Source organism: Schistocerca gregaria, chromosome 1 (assembly GCF_023897955.1).
Source record: "Schistocerca gregaria isolate iqSchGreg1 chromosome 1, iqSchGreg1.2, whole genome shotgun sequence".
Classification (NCBI taxonomy): Eukaryota; Metazoa; Arthropoda; class Insecta; order Orthoptera; family Acrididae; genus Schistocerca; species Schistocerca gregaria.
Window position 1 is genome coordinate 743,432,967 of NC_064920.1, and position 19,937 is coordinate 743,452,903.

The window sequence follows — 19,937 nt, forward strand, 5'->3', positions numbered from 1 at the left end:
TGTTCCGTACACATCGGATACCGTTCTTATCGTAAAATATAACATTTTACTTCTCCATATTCTTGTAATTTTGGAAACATATAGTACTAGGAGTACTGTTGTCTCCAACCATATGAACGGGGCGACATAGGTGCAAATTATACAGCTGTAAGATATCTTTTACTGCCTTTAAACTGGATTTAAGGTGGTTACAAACAGTTACAACAATTACTAAATGTAAATGTAGAATGAAGTTGAAGAAAGATGGAAAAATGCACTTCATTGCTCAATGTGTAGTTGTATATACACTTACTTTTTGAATAAGTGGAGAAGTAGTCATTCTTACTCTTTGATGGCACCTGCACATCAGTATTAGTACAGATAGATAGATTGGTGGTGGTGGTGGATGCAGAGCACTCAACATCATGGTCATCAGCACCCTGACAAGAAATCAGCATGCCATTCACATGGGGAGGGGACAAAGGCTGCCCCATATGGGGGGAAGATTATAATACATTAAAGTCAGCTTCTCCTCTGTAGCATTTTAGGGATGAGGCCCAACAGTTCACAGAGATTCACAACCTGTGTAACACTAGTGTCTGTCAGCAAGGATGGTGGGCAGATCTCCAGCCAATCTGAGGACTACCCTGATGTCAGTATATAATACACACATACACACATCCACACATACACACACACCACACACACACACACACACACACACACACACACACACACTTCTCCTGCCTCCTGCCGGAGAAGGAAACCTTTTGAGTAGCACCTTCTTCCATCGATAAGGTTGGTGTGATGTTTGTCATGCTTGTATCATCAGTTTCAGTGACCAAGCGTTTGTTTTCCACCATCTCTGACCATTGTTTTCCACTGATGCACAATTCACATGTCAGATAATGAGAAGACTGTGTGCAAGGGGATGGTGCATTAACATACAACACGATTCCGACATGCTTCTTCGGCTGTGTCATTTCCTTCCATCCCAACGTATGCAGGTACCCAACAAAAGACCACCTGTATGCCATAGTGTTGGAAGTGCTGTAAGGAGTTGTGCATAACCTGAATCAACTGGTCTACCAGATACATTCTGCACTCCTTGTAGTGCACTTAGCGAGTCAGAATATACAAGAAACCATGTACTGTGAATCTGCTCCAGTGCCATCATAATGCCATATGACTTTGCATGACTATTTGTAAATTGTTCCAGAAGGTGCACTTATTAGGGAAAACAGCTGAACAACCAAGGGCATTCCCTTGTTGGTATACATCATATAAACAATGACAAAACTGTCACATTCTGAAAATGGAAAAAAACAAGAGTTGTAAATACGTAATCTGGAGTACAAGTTTTCTTGCACTGCATCACACTTAAAATCACTTTGGGCCTCTGAAGATGCTGGGGAAGCAATTTGTTCCATATCTGGCTGTCTACTTCAATGTCTGATTTATCCAGATCCTTGAGACAGTCAGTAACGTGTACCTGAATGTCTTGGTCGCATGGGGCAGATTCGTGAGCAGCTGCTCAAAGCTGGATTGGACTGCCATACTAAATATCAATGACTGAGGCAACACTGAGATTTTCAGGCCCTGTCAATCCAGGAGAAAGTGCCGCTGAATCCAGAATGATTGTTCACCGGCCTCTTTATGCCTCAAAATGCACATTTGTCCTTAAAATGTAAAATAATATTACCCACTGTGATCTCTGGTTGACTAAAACTGTGATGAGCCTGTTTGAAATTGACACATGGCCTTCTCTGGTGAGAACTTGAAACCAGTTTTATTGGTCCAAGCTTCCACCCTTGTCAGCTATAGTTGCCTCGTTGTCGTAAGGTTGGAAGAAGAGTAGAAGACTGTGAAGTTGATGGCACTGATAGCTATTTCAAACAGAGTGACACAGAGTACTCTACCTTGGGAGACCCCATTCTTCTGAACATAGCAATCAGACCAGTCCTTTAGGAAGGATTTGGATAAGAAATGGCACAGGTCCATGTAGTCCCCACTCATGAAGTTGCTGAAGGATATTGTACAACCCCCCCCCCCCCCCAAAGTAATGTCTTACAATTTCTTAAGGTCGAAAAATGCACCAATCAAATGGTTTCAGAGTAAGAAGGAATCATGTGCTGATTTATCTAGGAGAATTAAGTTTTTAATGGCAAGTGACCTGCAGATTTGAGGAGCCAGACAAGGTGGCAGTTCATCATGCAGCCGAGACTCTTACCCACACAACAGGTAAGCGCTACACTCCTGTAACTTTTAGGGTTGATATGATCCTTGCCTCCTTCCAAGTCTTGGGGGTGCTGTCCATCAAACTAGATCTTATTGAAACAAGATAGGAGCTTGTCTTTAGCTTCAGGGCATAGACGACATAGCATGGCATAAAGAATCTGACCTGGTCCTGGAGCAGTATCGCTGGCTGCGAAGAAATCTGGTTTCAGTTCCCACAAGGAGAATGGAAGAATGTAGACTATGTCATTATATGAGAAGAAGCAGCACTTTCTCATCTCCACAGTCCTATGGAATGCTTGGAACACACATTTGTCTGGATGATGTAATGACTGTAGAAAGGGATTCACCAAGGTAGGGGCACCAAGATCCTATTTCTCAACAAGGTCATAAGGGAAGGTGCATTGCCCTTGTCTGAAATGCATCTTATTGAGTTCCAAACTTGCACAGTGAAAGTGGACTGGTTAATGGAAGATGCTAGTCCATTCTTTCATCACACGCCTTGCTTGTGTTCTCACAGACATAAAGGCATAAAGGTTTTCTGTGGTTGGATAGTGTTTAAATTTCCACAAAACTGTGGCTTGGCTCTGATTGATGAGTGACATTCATCATTCAACCAATGGACAGGTCATTCAACCAATGGACAGGCAATTAACTCGAGTGGTTGCTAGACTGGAGCATGGAATCTGCTACAGCGCACTGGATCCCACTGATGATATGGGCACAGTCCTGTTATTCAAGGTGACCGGCTGACTGTATCACAATGAATTTGCCCTTTGAACCATCCATATTTGCTGTCTCCTGTCCACCACTGTCCTAGTCAGAAGACGAATTCAAGTCAGAAAATGGCCATCCCCACTGAACTGTCTGTGCAATAGCTGGGGAACAAAAACAAAGTTCAATGGCTGAAAAAGACCCAGTAGCTGTATGAAGTGTGTCACTAACCAGAGTACAAAGGACAGATATTTGCTGAATGGATGGGGCATTCGATAATTTGACCACTGGAAAATGATAGCTGAACCCCACACATATTTTGTGCTTTGAAGTCACCTACAAGGAGGAATGGGTGTGAAGCGCCTAGTGTATCTGCATCCAATGGATCATGAGGTGGAAGGTGTAAAGAACACACTGTGATTTTTAACAGATGTGAGAACTTTCACTGCAGCTGGTTACATGGCTGTGGTAAGAGGGACGGGAAAGGAGTGGCGTCTGTCATCGGCAAAAACAGCCACTCTGCGCTTAGCCCTGTAACATTGCCTGTTCTGTAGGGATTGTAGCCCCTTAATGCATGTGTGAGTGACTTTGAGTTTTTTGTAAGCAGATGTAGTATGGTCTCTGCCGGACCAGGCGCTGTGGTTCTAAATGTGATTGGTACCTATTTGAGTTGAACAGCAATAGGGAAGTCCCTGTGCGAGTCATTGACTAGTAATAGTTTCCTGGTCCTTCTGTCTCTTCAGTCATGATTACCCAAAAGACCAAAGGGAACAAGAGATGGTGTCCAGGTCTCCATGGGGATATCAGTGTCTCCATTCATAAAATCACCATTGGAAAGCAACAGTGCTCACCAGTCCAATGGTTTGGCCGCCACTTTCTTCGATTCCGAATGATTTTTCCTTATCTATGGGATGAATTGCGCGCGCGAGCGCGCGCGCGCATGCGCGCGCGCGTGTGTGTGTGTGTGTGTGTGTGTGTGTGTGTGTGTGTGTGTGTGTGTGTGTGTGTGTAGAGAGGCAATGCCTCTGATGGCATGCATTGTTATGTGATTGAGGTTCCAAGTCAGTCACTGATCACTTTCAAATCATTTCTGGTAGAAGTGTAGCTTATCCGCCGCAGGTATACTGACAAGAGTATGTATTCATACTTGAATCTGTGGTCTGGGTTTGTGTGGAGGCATCACACTTGGTGACTGTCTTCTGAAGGGCCGATGTAAAAGAAGTATCACCTTAGGGTACGCATCTCATAAATTTGAACTTATGAAACTCCACACTTCCTGCTCTATATTGGGTGATTCCTAGAGCAGTTTTTGTACATTTTGGAGGAAGTGTATACAAGAGCTGCTTGATTCATGAGCTTAGCCGCCACAATTTCCACATATAGCCCTACTGTTACATGCAATAGTGGTATGATCAAATCTTTGACGTTTGAAGCACGGCATTGGGTTGAGAACGAATGGTTGGTTATAGCCTGCAAGAATATGTTCAAGTAATTCTGAAGCATTGAATGGTAGAATAAATGACTCTCCTCATACAGTTCTGCACTTCTGTGACAACCATATTTTTCCATTCTTTATGTATCTCCTCATGGTCCATTTCCATTATTGGAGCACATGACCATGCCTTTCCAGGGCCTTAATCAGCTCAATCATAACACGGTAGTTACATATGGCTTTGTTTCACAAAAGTTTAGATACTTTGTTTGACAAAGCAGTTTCTAGTAGAACTGTTGCATTATGAAGTCATTTAAACCTTTTTAAGGACCCAGCAATACCCTCCAGTGTCTTGTGAATACAGAAAGGGGAGACTTCAAAGGTTCCCTCTGCACTCTTGATTACAAAGAAAGTGCTATTGACGACTATTGCCTTGTTACTATAATTCTGGGACTACTACTCAGGCAGACTGATCAACTGAGTCCTCATCTCTATTGGGTGGGTGTAGGTGCCACGTGACAGTACACTCATCCTGCCACGAGTAGGTGTGAACTTAGGTCCTTCCATAGGAATCAAGTGTGAACTTAGATCCCTCCATAGGAATCCCATGAGCTGCTAGGGAAATAAATGTTGACCCAAGCTCTTTCTGCCTGAGGAACACTTTTACAACTAAGAGGTGGCACACGTACCCCAGAAGTGGCCTTCTAGAGACTGTTTTACCTCATCAGCCATTCACCTTATCAGCATGTAGCACACCCTGAGGCTGAGGTTTTTTATGTTTATATGGAGGTATGTACTTCCCTCATGGTTCAGGCAGTAAGGCAGAGAACACTGTTCTCCAAAACAGAAAATGTTCCACTGCCATGCCTAACAATAGTACCTGAAGTATGATGAGAGTTTATGCTAGAAGGGTCTGGTGGTGCTGGTGCCACCTAGTCCACACCTTGGAAAACCTGGGGGTCACCGTACCTTTACCCTACCATTTTTGGCAGAACTCCATGGAAAAAAACGCAGTCAACCTTCCCCTGTGTTGTGGGATACTTTCCATCAGATTTTTCCACTGAGGCCTCTTTGGCTTGGTTGACACTGAAACTCTTTATTGGCCACTGTACACTCTTATAGATTTTCATCCCAGCAGGAGGTTTCACTGGGTACTGTTTTTTGTGGGGTGATATATTGAAAACTTTGTGCTTTGGTTAGTGCCCTGAAACTTTGCAATATTTTGTCAGAGTACACACAACTGCTCTTTTCCTGGCACAAGTAATCAAAAAGCTGTCATCTTCTGCTACTAGTCAGTCAGAGTTTAATAGCAGTTACCTGGTCATTTAGTAAAATGCCAGGGATCTATTACGAGGGTCGTTCAATAAGTAATGCGCATTTTTTTATTGTTAAGAGTCAAAATTTGGTGACAATGTACATCAACACGTCTTGTCCATGTTCTGTTTTTCTACATAGTCTCCATAACATTCTATGGTCATACACCAACATTGTGGAAGAGCATGTATTCCCTGCTGGTGAAACCTTTTGTCCTGTAGGTGTAGTCATGTTTTCACTGCATGACTGACACACACACACGTCATCTTCAAAGTGTGCTTCCCGCAGAGAAGCTTAAAGCAGCATTGTGATGCGCTTGTTGGCACAAATAATGGCATCCGCACGATTCAGCATGTCTGGAGCAGTGGCTGTGACAGGACATCCTGAGTGTGGCTGATCATGAAGCTCTGTTCCTGCATTTCCTGAGGCTGTAACTTTCTTTACCCATCGCCCAACTGTACTATTATCAACTGCAGCATCACTGTACACAAATATTTATGGATGTTCACCACAGTTTCTTTTTCTGCACACAAGAATTTGATAACAGCAAGCTGATTGTAATGTGTGTCGTACGTAGGCGCCATTTTGATGCTGTACTACGGCTCTACCACCTGTCGGAACGGTTCGAAACTTCGCTGACAACAGAACAAATATCAAACGTGAAGCACCAACAAGGATGTTTTTCTCTGTATATTAACGGCTTTCTTTTTAAAAATGTGGGGCATTACTTACTGAATGATCCTGATATACTGCAATTGAAAGTAGACAGAGTACTTGCAGTTAACAGAGTACAGGATATTGTGTTATGGGCAGGAAATCTGATAAAGGAAAGACATTAGATTCATAGCATGTTTATGATTCATCCAGATGTAATATTTTAAGTGACACATTAATGTAAAAATAGCATCAATGAGGAAATGACTGGGTGGTTGAGGGAATTCATACAAAGATTTTACACTACAAGATTATTATTTGAAGTGGTTGTAGCAGCCTTGGGTCTTACTTGGAGAGGTTGTTTAATTTAGGTTTAATCACTTAGGTGATACAAAATTTTGACAGACTTCAGTACATTATTTTCTTTCTTTATTTATTACTTACCTGTGCACACACCCACTCAGAATCCAACTTTTCCATCTAAACCAGACTCATTGATTTCTTCTTCCAGAGCACTGAAGACAATGCTGTCATAAAAAAAAGACCATATAGAGTGAACAGCGGGCCAACAAAGATACCATTTGAAAGCAGTATGGGACGAAATACAGATTGTCAACACAGAACAGAGTTCTGTTGTCGGTTCTGAATTTGAACACGTATGTGGTAGCACAATGCAGAGTGCTGTCTACAGGTTATCAACATATAAAGTGCAATGGCAGCTACAATTTTTTACACACAGTGCTGTCAAGACTAGGGAACCACCTGGCTAACTGCACTGCCCGAGTTGTACCTGGACTCTGGCAACAATGTGTTAACTTCACATTTTATGGCACTTATGATCTCCTTTTTTCTAAGAGGTTAGTTGTCACATTGAAAATCTTCGTAGCCCTATGCTTCCAAATGACCTTTTGAAAGTAATTCGTGGGACTAGGCAATTTGCTGATGTGGTTGTGTTCACTTTGGTACATATCCCATTATATTAATCTGGGATGATACTCTTAATTCTTCTCCTGATCCTGTCTTCCACTTGGTACAACAGTTGTACGACTGACATTGGAATAGTTCACCTACATTTTTGTCTTGGCTTTCAGGATACACACAATATAGCTCTCTGTCATTAATGCCATACAGGTTCACTGTTTGTTCTTTTTGCTGAAATACACTCCTGGAAATTGAAATAAGAACACTGTGAATTCATTGTCCCAGGAAGGGGAAACTTTATTGACACATTCCTGGGGTCAGATACATCACATGATCACACTGACAGAACCATAGGCACATAGACACGGGCAACAGAGCATGCACAATGTTGGCACTAGTACAGTGTATATCCACCTTTCGCAGCAACGCAGGCTGCTATTCTTCCATGGAGACGATCGTAGAGATGCTGGATGTAGTCCTGTGGAACGGCTTGCCATGCCATTTCCACGTGGCGCCTCAGTTGGACCAGCGTTCGTGCTGGCCTTGCAGACCGCGTGAGATGACGCTTCATCCAGTCCCAAACATGCTCAATGGGAGACAGATCTGGAGATCTTGCTGGCCAGGGTAGTTGACTTACACCTTCTAGAGCACGTTGAGTGGCACGGGATACATGCGGACGTGCATTGTCCTGTTGGAACAGCAAGTTCCCTTGCCGGTCTAGGAATGGTAGAACGATGGATTCGATGACCGTTTGGATGTACCGTGCACTATTCAGTGTCCCCTCGACGATCACCAGAGGTGTACGGCCAGTGTAGGAGATCGCTCCCCACACCATGATGCCGGGTGTTGGCCCTGTGTGCCTCAGTCGTATGCAGTCCTGATTGTGGCGCTCACCTGCACGGCGCCAAACACGCATACGACCATCATTGGCACCAAGGCAGAAGCGACTCTCATCACTGAAGACGACAGGTCTCCATTCGTCCCTCCATTCACGCCTGTTGCGACACCACGGAGGCGGGCTGCACGATGTTGGGGTGTGAGCGGAAGACGGCCTAACGGTGTGCGGGACCGTAGCCCAGCTTCATGGAGACGGTTGCGAATGGTCTTCGCCGATACCCCAGGAGCAACAGTGTCCCTAATTTGCTGGGAAGTGGCGGTGCGGTCCCCTACGGCACTGCGTAGGATCCTACGGTCTTGGCGTGCATCCGTGCGTCGCTGCGGTCCGGTCCCAGGTCGACGGGCACGTGCACCTTCCGCCGACCACTGGCGACAACATCGATGTACTGTGGAGACCTCACGCCCCACGTGTTGAGCAATTCGGCGGTACGTTCACCCGGCCTCCCGCATGCCCATTATACGCCCTCGCTCAAAGTCCGTCAACTGCACATACGGTTCACGTCCACGCTGTCGCGGCATGCTACCAGTGTTAAAGACTGCGATGGAGCTCCGTATGCCACGGCAAACTGGCTGACACTGACGGCGGCGGTGGACAAATGCTGCGCAGCTAGCGCCATTCGACGGCCAACACCGCGGTTCCTGGTGTGTCCGCTGTGCCGTGCGTGTGATCATTGCTTGTACAGCCCTCTCGCAGTGTCCGGAGCAAGTATGGTGGGTCTGACACACCGGTGTCAATGTGTTCTTTTTTCCATTTCCAGGAGTGTATGTTAGTTACAGGTATCCTCAGTGTTGTCGTAGTGGTATTTCCATTTACAAATGTGCAGGCTCCTGCAGCATTCCAGATTTTTATCTGTGAACTATCACTTCTTTCACCTCTGACAATGTCAGTTAATAGGAACAATGCTGAGTCCCGCTGTGTTTCAATGTTTGTCAAAGTCAGTCAATTCAGACATTTGAGAATGGGAAGGTTCTACCATCCCAAATAGGAAAACACCTATAACATACTGTAGTGACAAACCAATCTATAATTTGATGAAAACTATACTTAAGGAAAAGATAGAAAAACTTCTCAAGTTAATATTTCATGTATAATGAGCTCGCTAGATTATATTATCCAGCAGAATACAACAGACAGCAAGGACGCATGTTTATGTGTTTGGGATTAATAATGGACTAGTGGAGAGTTACATTCACAGTTGGGTACTTTCAAGTTTAGCTCTTGGGGCAATATCAAAGCCTGACCAATTCTGTAATAAGATGATACGCAATTAAAGCTTAGATAGCATAAAACATGCTTACGAAAAGAGCGAAGATAATGTGTAATGGGAGAGAACATAATTATATAACTTGAGTCCAAGAGGTGAATGAGGAGACAACAAAGGTTGGAAAGAATATGAAAATATTTCTAATTAAGGATACAGAAGGAGAGTGGATACCAATGAATGAACAAAGGAGACAATATAACGTGAAATGTGGTGACAAATATGTAAAAAGACTGCAGAGAGAGGATCAAAGCCAAGACAAATTTATATTGTGTAGAAAAGGGTTTAATATGACAACCAAGGCATTGGAAAACTTGTGAGAAAGAGAATAAAAGTACGCATCGAAATTGTTGCCCTGCCATATCACTACTTGGTACCAAAAGTCAGGATTTGCAACTTTTATTATTATTTGTGCCTACATCTGGAAAAAGTTGGGAGTTTCTCTATTTTTACTTGCAGTTGTTAAAACAAGGGGCTTGTAGTCAGGAGAAATAAAATTTAAACACCTGTATGGCACTCCTGCTTTAGGTATATTAAATGATGTGGGGCAAATGGTGGGACTGGTTCCTTTAAATGCTGGATAGAAATGAGCCAGGAAACCAACAACAACAGCAGCTGGTGCTATGTGTCTTATGATCTCAGCAGGATTTTAAACAGTAAATTTGTTTCTTTTCTTAGCTCAAAATTATCCATTGAAGCTTGAACCTCTTGGGCTGGGGGAGGAAAAGTAGCCTGTTTTATCAACAGCTCCTTCAACAAAGTGTACAGAGTCAACATGTTACATTTGAGGTGTGGCACCGCTCAGGAATGGGAAAGAATCTGCGATGAGGCAGCAAGAGGCCCCTGGAACTACCACTGTAGAGAAGCAGAAAGTGCAGTACAACAACCAACAACATGTGTGTTATGTAAGATCATGATGAGCACTTCCTTTGATGATATCCAGTTCCTTTACAAAGAACTTCATAATGTTAGAAGTTTGAATCTTGTGACAGAATGGAAGAGGCTCAGAAAGAACGGGAAAAATTGCTAGCTTTAGCTAGAGTAAACACACACACACACACACACACACACACACACACACACACACACACACACAAAACCTGTACAGCTACATTGTGCTGGTTGAATATGCAGATCAGCAGATAGACTGGGGTGAACTAGAGAAAGAAAGAAAGAAGCGGGACGAGGTGTTCAGGACAGGCAGCAGGTACACGGTATAGAAATGCTGGAGGGAGGACAGCAGGTGCCATGGTCTAAGACTGACACATGGGCACTGAACCCAGTGAGTTGATGCAGTGCACAATGATGATGTGTGGGGATGACATGACAGTGGAAGGGGAAACTTGGTTAAAGGGTATGCGTACACTGGTTTAGGAAAGAGTGACGCCAGGAAGATTATGGTGGTGAATAATGTGTTGTAAGTGTAACTCTAATCTGTGTAGTTCAGAAAAGCTTTGCTGAAGGAAGTATTCAGATGGCATGGATTTTGAAGCAGCGATTGGACTTGAGCATGTTTGCTCAGCAGATGTGGTTAATGCTGTTCTTGGCCACAGTTTCATTCAGATAGCAGGATGTTGGTGGTAATGCCCTCATAAAATCCTGTGCAGAAATTCCTATTACAGAACTAGCATAGAATGTGCTGGGTGGGTGAAATGGCAGGTCTTGCAGCTGGCCATTCACAGGGATTTGACCCCTGCAGCAAAGGTTTGGAGTGGGAGTGGCATAAGGACGGACCAAGAAGTTGGTAGGTCAGATGTTTGGCAGAATACCACGTTATAAGAGTTAAGTAGGATTGCGCACAGGACATCCCTTACCTGGTGAAGGACATGGTTCATCTGCTCCAGTCCAGGATGATAGTAGATGATGAAGGGGCTGCTCCTTTGCAGCTGATTCTTTGGGTTTGTGGGAGTATTAGGGATTGCGAAGATATGGTTTGGGAAATCTGCAGACTAGGTTTTGGAGGATGGTACCTTCAGCATACTGGGCAATGGAATTTTCTCATTCCTGGTATGCTGTCCATAGATGGCCAGGCTAAATGGGAATAATATTTGGATGTGGAAGCTGTGACAACTGTTGAAATGCATGTGCTGTTGGTGGTTAGTGGGTTTATGGATGGAGTTATCAGAGAGGTGGTCAACAATCAGAAAGGTGATATATTGGGCAGTGGAGGACCTTTACTCCTAAATTAAGTATATTATACTAGAACTTTCATTACCATATTGGTAAGTGTTAAAATTGGCAAAGGTGTAGTACAGGAGTGAAATAATTGTGGTACCTAACAAGGGGAAAAATAAGATGGACAAATAGCCCAGGCGAGTAAAAAAGTTCAACAAAAGAAATTTAGTGATATTAAATATTGAAAGAAGTAGTTTTTGAAAATGCAGTAAATGAATGTGTAAACACATTAAGTTTTTTCATAAGATGACATATATTGCAAAAATAAAGTGGATGTGAAAAAGTGTGGAAAGCATACCAGAAGAAGGGAAATATTATTCGAACGTAAAGATATGCTACGGCATTTGGGAATAGACAGACACTAGAAGAAGCAGAGTTTATTGAATTGGCAAAGATAGATTGAAATATGTAAAATGATTTTCAAATATTGTGGATATATAGATATGAAAAGTTTAGCATAAGACAGGTAAAAAGTGTTGTCGGTGAATGTCTTCCCCTTCCTCTCTGTCCCCTTATTGAAGGAATATGTTAAATTACTTATATTTGAGGAGGAAGTAGTTGTAGGTATGTTATAAATGAATTTTCACATATTGTCAGTAGGTTGATTTAAAAGTTTGCGTATTCAAGTAATTTTATGTAGTTGCTTTTCTTAACTTACCTCATCATAGTTTGTTAAACAAACACTGTGTTTACTTTATTCTCTTAATGTCTGCATTACATAAGTGAGTTTACTGTTACAGTATAATGATTTAGAATAGAAAAGCAGACAAAAGAAAAAAAATCTGGTAAGAGAGTGTACTTAACTCTGAAATTAAAGGCAGATTACTGCAAATGTGGTCTAGTGTGTTGCTGTTACAGTTCTTGAATAATAAATGATAGTGTACTAATTTCAGTATTTTTGTATGTAATAAGCTGTGTATTCTATTATAAGTTTTAATTACATTGCTACCAGAGTTGAAATGTGTGGACTCAAAAAATTTTTTAATTTTTTTTCCCTACCCACAGGAATGCTAGTAGGAGTTTTTGATGGTCATGGTGGACCATCTTGTGCTCAGGTTGTTGCCAAACGACTTCTTCATTATATAGCTGCTTGTCTACTTCCACCAGATGATCTACAGAGGTACCTACAGTCACTGGGGAATGATGAATGTATCAAATTATTAGAAGAGTATAATGATAAAGTAGTGTTAACAGAAGAATTGAGTGAATTATACAAAAACAGTTTTTTAACTTTTGTTAAAGAGCTTTCTAGCACAAAAACATCTCATATGGATTTTCATATGAAAGAAGCCATGGAAAGAGCTTTTTTGAGACTAGATGAAGATATATCTCGTGAAGCATTACAGGATCAGAGTGGCAGGATTAATATAGAAACATTAACAGTTGCCATGTCTGGAGCAGTTGCATGTGTAGCTCATATAGATGGACCACATTTGCATATAGCAAGTGCTGGTGACTGTGTTGGTGTCATAGGTGTGTTAAATGATGGTGGTACATGGGTAGCTAAGAAGTTGACAACAGAACATAATTCTGATAACAGAAGTGAAGTTGAGAGGATACTGAAAGAGCACCCACCAAATGAAAGAGATACTGTCATAAAAATGGAACGACTCTTAGGCCAGTTAGCTCCTCTGAGAGCTCTGGGTGATTTCAGATACAAATGGAGCAGGGATATTCTCAATCATATTGTCAAACCATACTTTGGAGAAAATTCTTTAGCTCCTCATTATTACACTCCACCGTATCTCACAGCTTGTCCAGATGTCACTCATTATCGGCTTACACCGAGAGACAAATTTCTTGTTATTGCTTCAGACGGACTTTGGGATTTAGTGTCACCATTGCAAGTTGTGAGACTTGTAGGTGAACATATGAGTGGCAAAGTGACTTTAAGTCCCTTTCGGTTACCTAGAAAAAATATGCGTATATCTGAAATAAATAAAATGTTACTTCAGCGTAAGGAAGGCCTGAAGAAAAAACCTATTGATACAAATGCTGCTACTCATTTACTTAGAAATGCTTTAGGTGGAACTGAATATGGTATTGATCACGGTAAACTTTCACAACTACTTAGCATGCCAGAAGGAATTGTGAGGTTATTTCGTGACGACATCACAATCTCAGTAATTTACTTTGATTCTGAATATCTGAGGCACTGCCCTCCATGAAACTGGGTATCTTTATATGCAAGTCATGGTGACTGCAGGTACTCTAAAACAAAATAAATAGTTCCGTGTAATTATGTATGTAACATTATATATATTTATTTTCTGTTAGATGAGGCATTTACTGATTTAATTTATACAATGTACAGATCAAAGTGTTATAGCAATACAATATAAATATCTCATTACCAAAGTTTAGTACTTTAACTTACATCTTTCATAATATACAAGCTTCTGACAAGCATGTTGAAGTGTCTTTCTGATATCAGCACAATGAGCAGCTATATCACGATATTGAGTCGTACGAAATAAAATTATTTCTTTCAAAAATACTCTAATTTATGCCGTGTGGAACAGTATGTATTGGCATTACTGGCTCTGTGGTACTTTTAACAGTCTTACACAATTTAAATGGACAAACAGGTAACATGCATAAAAATTTATTTACTGTCATTTCTGTGGTTTTACACACTGCTCTTTCCTTGTCAGCAATATTACTGTAAAACAACTAAACAACAAAAATTATCACCCTTGTGGAATATTGATTCCTGGCAACATGTAAGAGTGAATTCTGCTCTACTAACAAGAGCAGTAAAAACTTACATTAAAGCTGAGATGAACTGAAGCAGAGATGGAAATGTACAACACCCCACTCTTAAAGCAATTTATATACTGAATCTATTAGCCATATGACTGTACAAGTTTTTATTCCGTGAATGGAGTCATACAACATTAAAGTTACATGTAAATAAACATAAAAACATTCACACACTAAAGAACATGGTTTGCTACATTTCAGCTCACACTTCGATCTTTGTTATGTACAACACAATATAACACAAATATTGCCTAAAAGGGTTAAATGAAAGACAGGTATAAAATATCCATAAAAATTAACTTTTAGGAAGTGGACATAGAAAAATGAAACTGAAGTTAAACACATGAAATTTTCTGTATTTATTATTGCAAGTTTGCTCTAACCTGAAATTCATCATTGATGCAGTTTTGTGGATCCCTCTTCTCTCCCAGGAAAGGGAGAAAATATCATCATTTAGGTGAACACAAGCAATTCATAAGCTCACAAAATCAGTATCTTTTTACATCCTTTCTAGAATTTTAAGTTATTTTTAGGCAGAAGTAAAATGCAACAAATATTAACTAACTCTTCTGGTCATGTTTCGGTTTCATTCAGACTGAAACCTCTTGCTTTAATCAGAGGGAGAACACGCCCGTTATGGCTCTACACATGCTAAATGCTCTTATTTACCAAAATAATTTCCACACATGCACACGAAGTGATGTTTCAAATACAACAGTATATAGTTTTGGTGGCACTGCCTCCTTGCCCTTCCATTCTACTGTAACTATGCATTGTTCAGTACAAGAATATCACACACAGACAATTCACTCTTGCTTTGCAACAGCTTTTTACAAGCATGCAAAAAAATAGAGTTCAAGGAGACCGTGATTCATAAAATATAAACTTCTTGAAATAGCCAAATGAAGACTGAAAGCTGCAGTTAACCTTCCTGGCCAAAATCTTCCTTAAACTTCTCAAGTTTTGCCATATCCTCTTCATTTAGTGTTGGTTTGGATGTTGCTAAAGATCGAAGCATGTCATTCTATGTGACAAATGGCAACATGGAAAGAAGAGAAGAGAATCATTTACACTCATGTAGACAAAAAAAGTACAGAATATGATAACTAATAACAAACTTTCCACATAAGAGCATTAAACTTCATGGCAATTCTGGAAACAAATTGAATTATGCTGCCCTCTTCCAAGTGAGTCTGCAAACAATGTAATGTTAGTGTTAACTATTTCCTAGGAGTAGGGCTACCAGGTTAAACACAAAGCCCTGACTGCATAACTTGAGTGCTGTTGTCTCAAACCTGGTTGTTATACCTGCAAAACAAATAGTTACTTGTGGCAGTTGCGTGCATTAACACAATGTTCTAACTGCTCGTATTTTTGATTATCTGCCAGAACATCTATTCTAAAACAATTTATTTACATAAAGAAATAACTTAGAACTAAACCCAATTTAAATTCTATTCAGAAACTAACATTTTATTGTTTCTATTGAATTAGTCTATGATTTGTCTTTATTCTGAAGTTTATATTAACAAATGCTAAGACAGGGAGGGGGGTTTCCACACAGAGACAAACAGCAACATTGTAATGACATGTACAGTAACTATGTCGATCAGTATAGAGTAGTGTTTTACAGTGGATAGTGTTTTGGCTTACAATGCACGAGGTTGAACATTCGATTCTGGGTTGAGATTAGAGTGTGTTTTCTACAAAACATTTGCACTTACATACTATGAACATGGAAATACGATAGTTTTCACTGGACAGCTTTTAAACAAGCCTTTTGCACCCTCTGGATGCAAATTGTTTCACATCACTGCATCTACTAGATTTCAAACCTGTTTTTTGTGTACCCTCCTCCAATGGTCTCGATTATTCTTGCGACATTCAGGTCCATTACATTTCATTCAGGCCTTACGTCAATCGGGCTAGCAACATGTTTTGCAAGTAATTTCCAAACTCTGTTACCATTTGTATTTATCACCACCATTCAAACCACTAATTAATCCTTTCAACACTGAGTCTGATAAGTGCATGCTGTTTTTACTAAGTATCGCCATGGGAAAGAGTGCAATGTGAAAATGAACATTCACAGTTAGAATGTCGGGATGAACCATGCAGAAACAAAATCTCTTAGAGAAGGTGATTCGCGTTAGGTGTAACAGCCCACTGCGACTGCGATGTGTGTGTTCTAAATGTGCTGTTCACCAGACAGAATTAGTTGCTAGAGGAGTAACGCGCCCATGACCGACTCATATCATTTTTTTCTTGTTATATTCTAAAAGAATGTGGTAGATGTATGGCATACACAAATAATGAATATGTGGATACGCTTCTTGTCGTTGATGCATGTAATAACTGGGCTGGTGTCGTTGCTCATATGCTGCTAGATATCCTGGTGGACTTCATCCAGATAAAAATGTGTTTACTCATCTGAAGATGAGACCGGTTCTCTCCTTCCACCATCTCGTGACACAGGTCGTCCATGGACTCACTGTACTCCAGCTACTGAGATCATACACCAAGAATCCTATGGAAGTACGTGTAGCATAGCGAGGCAGCTGCATGTCCCGCAATGCACTGTCGTTGACATGCTGCACAAGCATGGTCTGTTATTCTTTAACGCAACACCTGCATCCTATGGACCGCCATCTACAGATGCAATTGTTTGAATGGTTCCAACAACAACAACAACAAGAAACCAATGCTGACTTCATAAACACTGTCAGATGAACCAGTGTTTACTCGTGAGGGTGTCTTCAATATGCACAATGCCAACCATTCATGTTAACCTGCACATCACCCACGACCATGGATGTCAGGTTCGCTTTGGCATCAACGTCTGGGCCAGAAAATTGGGAGGCAGGAGTTTGGATCCCTGATTGGTTGACTGCACGAAGGTATTGAGCATTCCTCAAACTATTTGCCTAACGCACTGGAATTCACGTTCGGCATAGGTTACGATTTCAATATGATGGTGCATCTCCACACTTTGGAATTAATGTGCGATGGTATTTAGAAACAACATTCAGGGAAATGGCTTGGTCCAGTTGTATGGCCTCTGCGTTCACTTGACCTAAATCCCCCGGATTTATTTCTGTCATGACATTTGAAGGAGCATGTGATTTCTACTCCGCCAATACATGTGGAAGAACAGATAGCACGAGTTCATGTTGCTCTTGCATTGGTGGATGCAGCTATGTGCGAGGAGTCCAGAGCTGTACGATCCAAAGGGTTGTGCATGGACGTGCAGGGGTGTCACTTTGATAATCTGCTCTGAGGACAATAAATTCTTTTTTAAACGCATTGTGATCATTAACATAGAAATTATTATGGTCACTGGTTGCCAATATCTTACATTTGAGAGGAAGTATTGCATGTAGATAAATGACTAGTAGATGTTGAGTTATTCAACTGTGCAATCATCTTTAGCATCTAAAAACTGATGCTGTTTTTGTAGTTATTCTGTCCTATGACTGTTTGTGTGTTTGTTTCAACTGTCTATTTCTCATGTGTGTGACCATGTTCCTGCTATGTTCGCCATCACAAAACACTGTACTATGTAAATGTTGGATTCATGTGGCTTAAGAAACAGTATTGTACAGAAAAATGAAATTGGCAAACAAAAACAAGTATGCCTCGACCCAGAATTGAACCCTTGACCTCCTGCATGCTAAGCAAAACGCTATCCAACGTACCAACTGCACAGCACTAATACTACATCCTGTCAGATGTAGTTACTGTATGTGTGATTACAGTACTGCCAGACTGCCAATCTTTAATGTCCATTTACTGTCGGAAATATGAGCAGGATAAAATTTTGAGAGAGACATTTCTGTATCGCTAGTGTGTGAAGAAGTGCTTGAATTTGTCTTCATCCTGTATACATTATATGTAAAATTTTGTTTACTTTGAAGTGGCTGATAACAAAAATCTGTTCTGTTCATCTTAGTATTTATGAATTTGTTGTATATAATTTTTTACCTCCCCACAAAATGACTAACCTACTGCCATTTTCACTCATATCTGCACTAGTAACCTGCAAAGAACAATTACTTGGTGATGCCAACTTCCTTCAAATCCTTCATGATTATTAAAAATGGCAAACTATACCTATAGTATTTTTGCTTTCAAAGCTCTTCCACAGTCCACAAATATGATGTGCACTTTATTTTCTGCAACATCCATGAAATTATTCTCAAGCCCAGCATTTCCTCTTCATTGCCATCAATACACAATTTTAGCACAGCCTTATTCTGTTCTCGTCATGTGATGGTCCTGTTCAAATGAAATGATCAAATTTTTCTCATGTGCTACTTGGTGTTTCAGGCCACACCTCCATTTATAAATCTGCAAATTGGTCAATTCCACAGAGGTCCTTGGCTGCTGTTGGCTTGAACTCTCATGAATCAAGATGTCACAAGTTAGGAGAAATGCATTGAGAAGTTCTCTGGTGTTTTGAGTCATACTGTCATTTCCTATTCCTAGTTGTTGCCTTTTCTGTGTATACAGATGAAACAATATTAATTAAATGTTACTCTCCATCAAATAATCAACTGTTTGATTTTAAATAGCACAGCTAACTCTGTGAAGAATGTTGTGATGTTTTGGTTGTTTTTTCTATTTTTTCCCATGACCTGTGGCAAACAATTGCTTTATAGCCACTTGGCACTGACTTCAGTGACATGTTTGCAACGAAAGAAACAACCAATCATTGTTTTGGAAGTAATTTGTGAACAAATGTTTTGGTTCATCTTGGAATACAGAAGTTTTGTTTCCAACTCATTTGTAAATATCTACATTTAGTTCTGTGTTAGTGTCATTTTCTCATGTAATGTTTTTAATTATTTCCTCACCCCAATTCACAGAACCTTTTTTTTTTCTTAGCTTTGGCCAGGAAAGATCTTTTACACAGTTAAGTGTTACTATAAATCACATGATGATCCACTTCTCTCATGCTGCGGACAGCACTGGTAGTTTCTGGAACAACACTTCATGTTTTCTCCTTATCTTTTAGGGAGAAAACTTGATAAATATGAAAGTTTATTTCAAATGTTACACTTATAAACTAGGAAAGTCTCCATTTTGTGGCTAATAGCAAGCAGAGAAAGACACATTATGCCTAAGTCTATTTCCCAAAAGGTTCTTTCACCACCAGTCCAAAATGGCTAGGAACTCAGCAGACTGATACTAATTTCCATATCTGCTATAATGGAAGAAATGTGTGTTCAATAATATGAACAATTTTTTTCAGCTGGGGAAATACTGACGGATAAAGGGCACAGCACAAAGTATATCAGAGCAGAAACAGCATTTCATATCAATCTGCTCTATTGCGAGGATAATCCCAGAAGTAAGTTTTCCTACTTTTTTGTAAGTACATTGATCTGTTTATTTCTACATTAGTTTACAGCTTGAACATTTAGCTATTTTTAGACTAATCACCATTTCTGTCGATGCATTTTTGTAGACGCTGTGGCAGTTTTTGTATGCCCATGTCATACCAGCTTGCCGCCATGCTGTTCAGAAAGTTATGAAACTCTTCTTTCACCTTGTCATTGGAGCTGAATCGCTTCCCGGCCAAATGTTCTTTT

General features: G+C 40.7%; 2 protein-coding genes across 3 annotated transcripts in view; one reads left to right on the top strand and one right to left on the bottom strand.

Moving 5' to 3' along the window:
* LOC126267494 (pyruvate dehydrogenase [acetyl-transferring]-phosphatase 1, mitochondrial) overlaps positions 1 to 13,941 on the top strand; it is a 35,559-nt gene extending 21,618 nt beyond the window's left edge. Inside the window, exon 3 of the mRNA XM_049972783.1 lies at positions 12,589 to 13,941. Within this exon, the coding sequence (XP_049828740.1) occupies positions 12,589 to 13,751 (1,163 nt within the window). The 3' untranslated portion in view covers positions 13,752 to 13,941. The remainder of the gene's footprint in view (positions 1 to 12,588) is intronic.
* Positions 13,942 to 14,436: 495 nt separating this feature from the next.
* LOC126267500 (vacuolar protein sorting-associated protein 4) overlaps positions 14,437 to 19,937 on the bottom strand; it is a 153,447-nt gene continuing 147,946 nt past the window's right edge. For both annotated transcript variants that reach the window (XM_049972805.1, XM_049972797.1), the window contains exon 9: positions 14,437 to 15,370. In XM_049972805.1, the coding sequence (XP_049828762.1) occupies positions 15,269 to 15,370 (102 nt within the window). In that variant the 3' untranslated portion in view covers positions 14,437 to 15,268. The remainder of the gene's footprint in view (positions 15,371 to 19,937) is intronic.